The 13,103-nt window shown below is 41.2% G+C and overlaps 1 protein-coding gene across 2 annotated transcripts in view; it reads left to right on the top strand.

Annotated features, from left to right (window-relative positions):
* Positions 1-2,998: 2,998 nt before the first annotated feature.
* The window catches only part of RARS1 (arginyl-tRNA synthetase 1), a 34,803-nt gene continuing 24,698 nt past the window's right edge, over positions 2,999-13,103 (top strand). Inside the window, exons 1-6 of one of the 2 annotated variants that reach the window (XM_028849134.2) lie at positions 2,999-3,071; positions 4,846-4,980; positions 9,478-9,666; positions 10,710-10,818; positions 11,344-11,444; positions 12,391-12,512. In XM_028849134.2, the coding sequence (XP_028704967.1) occupies positions 3,027-3,071; positions 4,846-4,980; positions 9,478-9,666; positions 10,710-10,818; positions 11,344-11,444; positions 12,391-12,512 (701 nt within the window). In that variant the 5' untranslated portion in view covers positions 2,999-3,026. 2 annotated transcript variants of the gene reach the window in all.

Consider the following 13,103-nt stretch of genomic DNA (forward strand, 5'->3'; position numbering starts at 1 on the left):
AAACTTTTGGGTTTAAACAATCCTCCTAAGCCTCTTATATAGCTGGGACTACAGGTGTGTACCACCATGCCTGGCTAATGTTTTGTATTTTTGGTAGAGATGGTGTTTTTATTTTTATTTTTATTTTATTTTATTTATTATACTTTAAGTTCTAGGGTACATGTTCACAACGTGCAGGTTGTTACATATGTATACATGTGCCATGTTGGTGTGCTGCACCCATTAACTCATCATTTACATTAGGTATATCTCCTAATGCTATCCCTCCCCAGCTTCCTCCACCCCACAACAGGCCCTGGTGTGTGATGTTCCCCTTCCTGTGTCCAAGTGTTCTCATTGTTCAATTCCCACCTATGAGTAAGAACATGCAGTGTTTGGTTTTCTGTTCTTGCGATAGTTTGCTGAGAATGATGGTTTCCAGCTGCATCCATGTCCCTACAAAGGACATGAACTCACCCTTTTTTATGGCTGCATAGCATTCTATGATGTGTATGTGCCACATTTTCTTAATCCAGTCTGTCATTGATAGACATTTGGGTTGGTCCCAAGTCTTTGCTATTGTGAATAGTGCCACAATAAACATACGTGTGCATGTGTCTTTATAGCAGCATGATTTATAATCCTTTGGGTATATACCCAGTAATAGGATGGCTGGGTCAAATGGTATATCTAGTTCTAGATCCTTGAGGAATCGCCACACTGTCTTCCACAATGGTTGAACTAGTTTACAGTTCCACCAACAGTGTAAAAGTGTTCCGATTTCTCCACATCCTCTCCAGCACCTGTTGTTTCCTGACTTTTTAATGATTGCCATTCTAACTAGTGTGAGATGGTTCATTGTGGTTTTGATTTGCATTTCTCTGATGACCAGTGATGATGAGCATTCTTTCATGTGTCTGTTGGCTGCATAAATGTCTTCTTTTGAGAAGTGTCTGTTCAAATCCTTTGCCCACTTTTTGATGGGGTTGTTTGTTTTTTTCTTGTAAATTTGTTTGAGTTATTTGTAAGTTCTGGATATTAGCCCTTTGTCAGATGAGTAGATTGCAAAAATTTTCTCCCATGCTGTAGGTTGCTTGTTCACTCTGATGATAGTTTCTTTTGCTGTGCAGAAACTCTTTAGTTTAATTAGACCCCATTTGTCAATTTTGGCTTTTGTTGCCATTGCTTTTGGTGTTTTAGTCATGAAGTCCTCGCCCATGCCTATGTCCTGAATGGTATTACCTAGGTTTTCTTCTAGGGTTTTTATGGTTTTAGGTCTAACATTTAAGTCTCTAATCCATCATGAATTAATTTTTGCATAAGGTGTAAGGAAGGGATCCAGTTTCAGCTTTCTACTTATGGCTAGCCAGTTTTCCCAGCACCATTTATTAAATAGGGAATCCTTTCCCCATTTCTTGTTTTTGTTAGGTTTGGGTAGAGACGATGTTTCACCATTTTTCCCAGGCTGATCTTGGACTCCTGGGCTTAAGCAATCTGCCTGCCTCAGCCTCCCAAAGTGCTAGAATTCCAGACATGTGCCACTGTGCATAGCCTGATGTCAACTTTTAAAAGTATACACTGGGATAAGAATTTTTAAAATACTTTTATGAGGCACAGAAGTGAAAATGTTTAGAGAGTGCTACTTTCTAAGTTCTGGAGTCATAGAGAAGAGTGAACAAGATACTTAGAACATATATCCCAGGTTTGCTGTTTATAATTTTAACTCAATAGATATAAAATGAAATATTATTCAGCCTTACAAAAGAAAACCCTGTTATGGGTGACAACATAGATGAACCTGGAGAGCATTATGTTGGTGCAATAAGCCAGGCACAGAAAGACAAACACTACATTAGCTCATGTATATGAGTAATCTAAAAAATTCAGATTCTTAGAAGCAGAGCATAGAATGGTGGTTGTGAGGGCTGCGGAGGTAGGAAAGATGGGAGATGTTGCTCAAAGTTACAAAGTTTCAGTTAGGCAGGATGAATAAATTCTAGAGATGTAATGTATATTGTAGACTTGCAGTTTTTTTTTTTTTTAATAGAGAGAAAACGTCTCACTCTGTCACCCAGACAGGAGTACAGTGGCATGATCATGGCTCACTGCAGCCTCAAATTCTTGGGCTCAAGTGATCCTCCCACCTCAGCCTCCCACATATCAGGGACTACAGGCACATGCCACCATGCCCGGCTATTTTTCCATTTTTTTGTAGAGAGGGGGTCTTAGCTGTTTCCCAGGATGAGAATAAATCCTAAATGTTCACACCACACACACAGACATGCACACACACACACATGCAAATGATAACTGTATGAGATGAAGGTTATGTTAATTGATTGTGGTAATCATTTCAGAATGTATACATATATCAAAACATTATGTTGTACATTGTTATGATATACAATCTTTATTCGTCAATTATACCTCAATAAAACTGGAAAAATAAATAAGATTTTAACTTAAATGTCACTTGCTTAGAGATGTCTTCTCTGACCCAAGTCACTGTATCACATTGCCTTCCTAGCCATTAAAACTACCTGAGATTTATTGCCTTTTTTGGTCTATTTTATCTCTCCATTCTAAAATGTATCTGCCATGAGAGGGGAGATCTTGTCTGTTTTGTTTTCTCTCTGCCCCCAGAGCCTAGAATAGTGTCTGGCATTTTAAAGTACACAATAAATGCTTGTTGAACAAATGAATGGATTTGTTAGTTTTGTGCCCATTTCACAGAGGGGCAAAGTGAGGCCTTTGAGAGCCAGAAGCTCTAGGTCAGCGCCTGTCCTAGTCTATCCAAGCACAGTGCAGCTCTGGCTCGTCTCTGCTCAATTCCTCTCCCCTCGCCGAAATGTCCCTGAGCTGCAGCCTTGCTCCCGGACGACACCCTCGCGGGTTCTCCCCGCAGTGTCTCCTGGATCCCGCCAGGAGGCAGCAGAGGCGCCAGCACCCAGTCCGGCGGGACAGCGGACCGGAGGGGGTTTCCGCTTCCGGGAGAGACTGACCGTTTCCGCTTCCGTCCACTTGGCGAGTGAGACGCTGACGGGAGGATGGACGGATTGGTTTCTCGGTGCTCCGCGCGGCTGCTGCAGCAGGTTTGGACGCAGGAGACCGGCGGGAAAGCCTGAAAGAGATGGAACAGGCTCTGGCTTCTGCCCAAGCGGCTTCGGGGGCGGGACAGCTAGACGAGGACCATCCTGGTCGTCTCAGAGTGGGGCGGCAGGGTCCCTGTGGGAGCAGGAAGGGTTGGGAGAGGAAGCACCCATCATTCCAAAGCCCGTGTGACTGTGATTTTCAGCGTAATGGAAGGTCCCCACACTCTCCCAGGCCTCCCCCAAGCCAGCGTCTTCGGTGGGCTGGAACCTGGCATGTTCAGAACGATTACCTCCCCACAATCCACCTCTTCTGCATACACACGTGCTTTCTCAGGGGATGCGGGGAGATAGACAAGGCGGGAGGGAATACGTTCAGAGCTCTGGGTCTTGGTTTGCAGCTCAGCCGCAGTTCTTTCCGGGTTACTGAGCGAGAGGATTCCTAGTAAGCCCATGGGGTGATTTACTATCAGACCAACGGAGTTTGCTCTGTGCCCTCAACATTGGTCGGGAAGGAGCAGCCACACCATATAAAAGTGGAAGCGGAACAATACCATTACCTTTTATGCCCAGATGGGGAGGAATGGTAGGAAGATAGTTCACAGCACTGTATCCTGTTACAGCTTTATACTTAATCAGCAGTCACAGAGTACAAGTTAGTCGAGTAAATTGGCAAGGTCTTCACATTTCTGAGCAATGTGTTTATCGGTATGAAGTTATAAGGACTGCCTCACTGGGTTGTGATAATCGTGAAGATAATTTCTGAAAAGTGTTAAGCTCAGCTCCTGGAACATACTGTATGCTCATTTATGGCAATTTGGTTTTGGCTGTAGCTATCTCCCAGTAAGTAATCTGAAATTGCAGGTGAGGAATCTTCCCCTGAGTTTTGCAGTTAAGTTGGAAGCCTTCTTTCTTTCTGAATTGACATGTCTTTAGTTTTAGGTGTTAAAGTACAAAGCCTTGTCTGGTCTAGTCTAGGACCGGACACACTGGAAATAGGAAGAAATGGGCAAATTGTTTAGTCCGAGAAAGGGTGAAAGGCAGACCCTCGAGCTATTTTGAATGTGACAGAAGACATTTGGTTTTTTAAGAGTCCCAAGTGAGAAGATTTGGGAATAAAAGCATGTTGGTCAACCTGAAACTTAACTAAGTACTCTTGCTAAGTCAGAGTGTCTTATCGAGCCAAAGAAAAAAACTAAGGATATGAGACATCCCGTTATGTACTTACTCCTATTCCGGTCTCCCAACACACATGTGTGTGTGCTTAATATTTTCTTTTTCTTTTCCTTTCTTTTTTTCTTTTTTTTTTTTTTTTTTTTTGGAGACAAGAGTCTTGCTGTGTCAAGCAGGCTGGAATGCAGTAGCATGATCTTGGCTCACTGCAACCTCCACCTCTAGGATTCAGTCAATTCTCCAGCCTCAGCCTCCCAAGTAGCTGGGATTACAGACATGGGCCACCATGCCTAGCTAATTTTTGTATTTTTAGCAGAGACAGCGTTTCGCTGTGTTGGCCACGCTGGTCTTGAACTCTTGACCTCAAATGATCCGCCTGCCTAGGCCTCCCAAAGTGCTGGGATTACAGGCGTGAGCCACCATGCCTGGCTAGTATTTTCTTATTAAGGATAATATGCTAACATCAGCAAAAGTCTCAGAGGAGAAAAAAACACAGCTCATCAGAGGGAACATTAATGATTCCCATGGTCTATGCCATGCCTTGCTAGAGAGGGGAAATGTGGAAGTAAGTTTATGGACTGAAAAAAGTGCTTTTTTTCCATAGGAAGAAGAGATTAAATCTCTGACTGCTGAAATTGACCGGTTGAAAAACTGTGGCTGTTTAGGAGCTTCTCCAAATTTGGAGCAGTTACAAGAAGAAAATTTAAAATTGAAGTATCGACTGAATATTCTTCAAAAGGTGAGTACTTTGGGTTCCAGTTTTATCCTCCAGTTTGAATTATTATACCTTTTTTAAAGCCTTTGTTACCAAAGATTCTGGAAGTATATCCTATGGAATTTGGAAAAAGGAGCATAGAAACCCTATTCTTTTCCCTGCATTAGACAACTTAGGACTGAGGTAGTTGGTGCAAATAGTGAGAAGTTGGTGTTGTCCTGTCCTTCAGGACTCTTTGAAATGTTTCATCCTGCTATTTGGCTAACTTTAGGTAGGGTGAGGCATTTCTTTTTAAAAATTTATTTATTATTTTTTGAGACAGGGTGTCAGTCACTCAGGCCAGAGTATGGTGGCATGATCACAGCTCAGTGCAGCCTCAACCTTCAGGCTTAAGCAGTCATCCCACCGCAGCCTCTTGAGTGGCTGGGACTACAGGTGTGTGCCACCACATCCAGCTAATTTTTTTTTTTTTAAATAGAGATGGGGTCTTGCTGTGTTGACCAGCCTGGCCTCAGAATTCCTGGCCTCAAGCAACCCTCCCTGTCTTGGCCTCCCAAAGTGTTGGAATTACAAGTATGACCCACCGCACCCAGCAAGGTTGAGGCATTTCTTTCAACAGTTTATGCCCATGCCTTTTTTAAAAAAACATATTTGATTTTTAAATCATTTCCTCTATCATAAAGGAAATATTTGAAAATACACCTACATATTTTCTCTGCCCTAAGTTGGTTATTTTACAGTTTTATTTTTATATCTTACATAATCATTTGGGTTTGTTTCCACCTGGTATTTCAAAACTTTTTTTTTTCCCTGTGAAGCTTGTGCTATATTTATTTAATGGTTTCATAATTTAACAGTGTTTATCAATTTTGTTTTAAAAAAATGAACTTACGGCCGGGTGCAGTGGCTCACTCCTGTAATCCCAGCACTTTGGGAGGCTGAGGCAAGCAGATCACGAGGTCAGGATATCGAGACCATCCTGGCTAACATGGCGAAACCCCGTCTCTACTAAAAATTGCAAAAAATTAGCCAGGCGTGGTGGCGGGTGCCTGTAGTCCCAGCTACTTGGGAGGCTGAAGCAGGAGAATGGTGTGAACCCAGGAGGCGGAGCTGAGATCACGCCACTGCACTTCAGCCTGGGCAACAGAGCAAGACTCCGTCTCAAAAAAAAAAAGAACTTGCTGCAGTTTTTTGGTCTGCCTTTAATATTTGGTGATGACATATCCCAGAGTGTTGACATCATTCCCATAACAATTCTCCCATGTGTATATATTACTCTCAGACAAACTGCGCTGGCATTACATCCTTTTCCCAAAGCTGATTGATTCCATTTACTCACCTTAGACTCTATGTGCCCCACTCCCATGACGTCTCTCATATTACCTATTTTTATTTTTTTATTTTATTTTATTTTATTTTTTTTTTTTTGAGACGGAGTCTCGCTCTGTCGCCCAGGCTGGAGTGCAGTGGCGCGATCTCGGCTCACTGCAAGCTCCGCCTCCCGGGTTCACGCCATTCTCCTGCCTCAGCCTCCCGAGTAGCTGGGACTACAGGCGCCCACAACCGCGCCCGGCTAATTTTTTCTATTTTTAGTAGAGACGGGGTTTCACCGTGGTCTCGATCTCCTGACCTTGTGATCCGCCCGCCTCGGCCTCCCAAAGTGCTGGGATTACAGGCGTGAGCCACCGCGCCCGGCCTATTTTTTTTATTTTTTTGAGACAGAGTCTCGCTCTTGTTGCCCAGGCTGGAGTGCAATGGCACGATCTCGGCTCACCGCAACCTCTGCCTCCCGGGTTCAAGTGATTCTCCTGCCTCAGCCTCCTGAGTAGCTGAGACTACAGGCATGCACCACCATACCTGGTTAATTTTGTATTTTTAGTAGAGACAGGGTTTCTCCATGTTCGTCAGGCTGGTCTCGAACCTCCGACCTCAGGTGATCTGCCCGTCTCAGCTTCCCAAAGTGCTGGGATTACAGGCGTGAGCCACCACGCCCAGCATCCATATTACCTATATGTGGTCTGCTAGGCTGGAGTCTCATACTACCTATATGTAATCTTCTGTGCTTGTCTTTGAGTCTTCTAAAATCACAAAATTCCTTTTCCATAGAATTTTCTCAAAAGAATCTCACCTTTCTCGTTATGTCATTTATTCTGCACTTATATATGTTTAATTCTGTTATATTTATTTTAATTCAAAAGTATTATTAAATGTCTAATATATGCTAGAGACTATAAGGGAAAAGATACAAAAGGAAGTACAGTATTTTCTGGAACTCCTCACCTCAAGTAATCCTCCCACTTCAGCCTCCCAAGTAGCTGGGATAGAAGGACAGCATATTCTACAACACATTTTTTCCTGTAATGCAAATTAGCTCTCATATAGATAGGAGAATGCTCTTAGTGTATTGTGGAAGGTATATTGGTTCTTTGACAAATACTTTGCCCTACTGAATGAGCAACTGAACACAAGGTACACAGCAGAACTAAAAACCACAGAGTAATAAAGTACTGTGTGTGATGGCCATTCACCCTGTTGTCTCGCCCTGGTTCACTTTGGCCACATGCTCTGACTTGAAAGCATCACATATGACACTGGTAGAGACAACTTGTTGAATTGATTATAATCAGATAGTAATTTGCATAGTGCCAAAACTTAAGCACAGATTTCGTGTGTATAGGTACACACACATACATATGTACATAGTGGTACTCCTATCCTTTAAAAATAAAAAATTGAGGCCAGGCGCAGTGGCTCACACCTGCAATCCCAGCTCTTTGGGAGGCCGAGGCAGGTGGATCACCTGAAGTCAGGAGTTCGAGACCAGCCCGGGCAACATGGCAAAACCCTGTCTCTACTAAAAATACAAAAATTAGCCAGGGATGGTGGCGCAGGCCTATAATTCCAGCTGCTTGGAAGGCTGAGGCATGAGAATCACTTAAACCCAGGAGGCACACCTTCATGACTTGAGCCAAAATCGTGCCGCTGCACTCCAGCCTGAGCAACAGAGCGAGACCCGGTCTCAAAAAAATAAAAATAAACAAAAATTTGACATTTATTATAGCAGGTTTTGGGTATAAGATCATAATCTAGGCCAAGTGTGGTGGCTCACACCAGTAATCCCAATGCTTTGGGAGGCCAAGGCAGGAGGATCTCTTGAACCCAGGAGTTCAACGTTATAGTGAGATGTCATGCCACTGCACATCAGCCTCAGCAGAGTGCACAGTGAGATCTTGTCTCTTACCCCCAACAAAGAAGAAAAAAGGATCATATCCAAGTAAGTTTGGTATTTGCTGTTGGAAATCTTTAGATTGGTAAAAACATATCTTCCTTAAGTATGTTACCACAGAGAGGAGTCAGTTATTGATTAGCTACAAACTTGAAATCAGGTTTTTTAGTGAATTTAAGAATATAATTTCTTCATATGATAGAGAGGGATGATGAGGGGAGCATAAAACTTGGACTCCATTCCAATAGACCTGAGTTTGAATCTGGCCTTTTCCACTTATTCTGTCTTGTCTTTGGCAAGTTACTTATCTGTAGCCCACATAGAAATAGTGTTAATAGTAACAAACTCAATTTTATTATGTAGATGGAATAAGATAATGCATATAAATAAAGCATTTGGTTCAAATCTTGACATTACATACTCAAATATTAACTTTTGTTATTGTCATTATTTTATACTGTTGACATTTTGATGAATATAAATTTATGATGAGCATAAAATTGTGATGAACATTTTGGTGAACATAAAATTGATGAACATAAAGGCGTATAGGCAATATATTTATCTTTCATTAAAAGCATATTTGTTCATTGACTTTTTTTTTTTTTTTCTTTTTTTTTGCTAAACTGCTGTATGGCAAGTAGTGCTAGGTGCCAGGGAAGAGAGCCATGAATTAAGCACTTTCTGTGCATGCAGCAGTCTAGTGATAGAGACAGATAGTTTTGTGAGGGCATGATAAGTGCAGTAATAGAATTATATGCCATCTTCAGTGACTATATTCCATGGGAAAACAGGAGGTAGTAGGTCTAATAACAGTAAAACAGAACTACTGGCTTTTCTGGTATATTGATATTACCTACTTTGCTCCCTTTTATTTCATGCCTTGAACAGGTCAGCATTTTGATGGACATCATGTATTTTTTTATTTGTTTTTTGCCCATTGAGTTTTCACTTCCAATATTTGCTGTGAAATTATATTATTTTCTCAGATTTGGAGAAGCTGAGAAAAGGTTTCCGTCAGCCCTTTTAACTCCCTCCTCCCAGTCTCTGTTCTGCTAAAACAAATGCAAAAAGTAAGACCTCAGGGCATTTCCCATGGATGTCTTAGATGCCGTGGGATGGACTTGTCCTGCTACATGTCTTAGAAAATCCCAGATGTGAGGGCCTCACACTATGAGTACGTTTTCTCTTTTGGTTCTTAAGATATTTGAAGGTTTATACTCAGAATACTTGGAGAAATCGTGTATGATGATGGTGTAGTACATTGTTGACATGTTTCCCTTCTTTTCCTACAGAGTCTTCAGGCAGAAAGGAACAAACCAACTAAAAATATGATTAACATTAATAGCCGCCTACAAGAGGTATTTGGTCATGCAATTAAGGCTGCATATCCAGATTTGGAAAATCCTCCTCTGCTAGTGACACCAAGTCAGCAGCCCAAGTTTGGAGACTATCAGTGTAATAGTGCTATGGGTATTTCTCAGGTGATGTATTGTCATGACTCCTGGTTATTTGATTTTTTTAAAGTATTATTATCATCATTATCATTTACAGAAGTAATACTATTGCAAGTTGTGTCCTTAGTGAAAAGGACATTTGCCACAGTTTGAAAAACTTGAGAAATGTTGGGGGGGTATATGTGTTAACTTTTTTTTAGGCACAATTTTTAAGTTTTGGTTAAATTTTATATGTCTTCTCAATATTTAAGGGCAATCATTGGTACTCTTTCGTTTAGGTATTTCCCTCCTACTGTGTCCAGGATTGCTGTCTGTTGTTGATGAGTGTTGGGAGGTGAAAAATTAAAATAAACCATTTACCAGTTGGCATCCCAATTAAATATTTGATGTAACTGTGATCTTTGAGCCAGGGTTATATATTCACCTTCAAGCAGAGGAGTTCCCCGTTTTAAATAGCTGCATTGTCTGATGTGTTTGTGGTTAACTGCATCTGGCTTGGGTCTTTCTGTTTTCCTTTCTTTGCTGAATTGGAAAGGGTTACTCTGAAGAGTCCAGGTCTTATTGTGTTGTTTATTTCTCAAGTGTGAATATTGCACACCTTCATGACTTGAAAATTAGAAATGTAAATATGCTGGAACCAGGCTTCATAACTGTAGACTTTGTTAGGTCATCATTAAAAAGTTTGAGGTGTTGTAATCCCAGCTACTAGGGAGGCTGAGGCAGGAGAATTGCTTGAACCCAGGGGCAGGGGTTGCAGTGAACCAAGATCATGCCACTGCACTCCAGCCTGGGTGACAGAGCAAGACTCCGTCTCAAAAAAAAAAAAAAAAGTTCCAGGTATGTATGTGTGTAACGTATTTGGAAATAGAGATCATGTAGTTTGGGCACTTTTCTATTCCTCTTGGCACTATTGATACTTTAATCTGTCATTCATAATGTGATTGGACTTCTCTGCTTCTGCCTTTTGATGGTTCTTAATGTAAAATGCATCTCGTGCCTTGTCAGGTGTGCATTTCCGAGTAACTTGCTGAAATCTGTTGTGTAATGAATCGTTTTATATTGTGTTGTAGATGCTCAAAACCAAGGAACAGAAAGTTAATCCAAGAGAAATTGCTGAAAACATTACCAAACACCTCCCAGACAATGAATGTATTGAAAAAGTTGAAATTGCTGGTCCTGGTATGACATGTTATCCTTCTTAATAGTTGTATTGAAGATGAGTCCTTTTTGAAGTTAAAAAAGAACACACATTTTAATTACAGGGTTAAAATTTATATACTGAACAAGGTGGTGAGAGCACTGTGGATTGTGATATAGGAAATTGTTAATCTAGACTCAGCTACCGCTTTTAGCTGCCTTACCTTGAATGAGTTACTTTGCCTCTCTGTGATTCAGTTTTTCATCAGCAAAATGAGGATAGATAATGGCAGATAAGTCTTCGGCACAAGGGCCTTCTGTTTTCTCTTGAGAGGCTGAAAGGGAAAGGGCCCTGAGTTAAGTAGGAAGCTTTTAGGAGAAGCGTGAAGGCTTGAAGTAGACGGTGAGACAGAAGCTTACAAGACAGCTTAAGTCAAGGCCACAACTGGTATTGGAATCCTGAAGAATTTTGCCAGAGCCAGGTCAGCGTCTGGAGCAAATCCTTAGGAGTGAGTGATTATTCAAGATAAGACACTATCAGATATTTTTTTCTCTTCTATCCATTAGGTTTTATTAATGTCCACTTAAGAAAGGATTTTGTATCAGAACAATTGACCAGTCTCCTAGTTAATGGAGTTCAACTACCTGCTGTGGGAGAGAATAAAAAGGTATATGTGCAGCTTTCTATTAATATATTAGTATCTTAGAACTGCATGGAACCAAGCATGGTGGTATGTGCCTGTAGTCTTAGCTACTAGGGAGACTGAGGGAGGAGGATTACTTGAGCCCAGAAATTCAAGGCTGAGGTGTGCTACAATTGCACCTGTGAATAGCTACTGCACTTCAGCCTGGGCAATATAGCGAGACTTCATCTCTAAAAAAGAAAAAGAAAAACGAACTGCATGGAAAGTGCTGAAACTGGGAATGGATTTCACTTTTTATATTGAAATTTAATCATTCACATTTGAGATTATGAACATTTATGAAGTAGCCTTTCTCCTGGGTCTAGCATGTTGTGTGATTTTTTTTTTTTCCACTGAATTCCACAAGGCATTTGAGGTAGCCAATTGATACACAGATAACAGTGAAATAGAGTGGATAATTTGTATAAATGAGTTTGATTCTTTTTCAGTTAAAAATATACAAGCAGGGCCGGGCATGGTGGCTCACGCCTGTAATCCCAGCACTTTGGGAGGCCGAGGTGGGCAGATCAAAAATACAAAAAATTAGCCAGGTGTGGTGGTGGGCGCCTGTAGTCCCAGCTACTTGGGAGGCTGAGGCAGGAGAATGGCGTGAACCCTGGAGGAGGAGCTTGCAGTGAGCCGAGATCACGCCACTGCACTCCAGCCTGGCAACAGAGCGAGATTCTGTCTCAAAAAAAAAAAAAAAAAAAAAAATGTGTGTGTGTGTGTATATATATATATATAAGCAGATCCTTCATAAAATCAAACATGGTTGAATTACAGCCCAAATTAGTGTTTAAGTCTGAGTTTGTTATTAGATGTGTTATTAATGAATGCATTAGAACAAAACGTTTAAGCTCCTCTTAAAAAAATCTTTCTCTCTTTATGTTTTTGCCCCTCTTAACAGCCTTTCTCTTCTTGTCTACCCCAGGTTATAGTTGACTTTTCCTCCCCTAATATAGCTAAAGAGATGCATGTAGGCCACCTGAGGTCAACTATCATAGGAGAGAGTGTAAGCCGCCTCTTTGAATTTGCTGGGTATGATGTGCTCAGGTATGTGCTCTTGCCTCGCTTACTGTACTCTTTCCTTATTTTCTTGTTTGGAAAATTCTATAGAACATGAAATGTCTCACTCAAGAAAGAACGTTCAACCAAGTCAGTGGTTCGTCAGCTTAGTTCTTTACAGTCACCCAGTAAACTTTTAAAATACTTCCTGAGCCTCTCCTCTGAACCTTTTTTACTATTTTTTTTTTTTTAGACTCTTAGTGGAACCAAGGATAAAACACATTCATTCATTCTACAAATGCTTCTTGAGGACCTCTTGTATGCAAGGAGTTTATATACTAGTAGGGAGAGAAGTAGTAAAGGAACAGGGTATTTTGGGCCTTGTAAGCTATGATAGGCAATTGAGATTTTATTCTAAGTGTCCTGGGAAGCTATTAGAGAGTTTTAGTTTGTGAACAGGGTGATCAAATTAAAGATTAGTCTGGGTACTGTGGCTCACACCTGTAATCCCAGCACTTTGGGAGGCCAACGTGGGAGGATCACTACCTTGGCCAGGAGTTCTAGGCCAGCTTGGGCAACATAGCGAGAACCTGTCTCTATTTTTTATATTTTTAAAGAAATAAAAATTTTTAAAATAAT

This window comes from Macaca mulatta, chromosome 6, assembly GCF_049350105.2.
Source record: "Macaca mulatta isolate MMU2019108-1 chromosome 6, T2T-MMU8v2.0, whole genome shotgun sequence".
NCBI classification, from domain to species: domain Eukaryota; kingdom Metazoa; phylum Chordata; class Mammalia; order Primates; family Cercopithecidae; genus Macaca; species Macaca mulatta.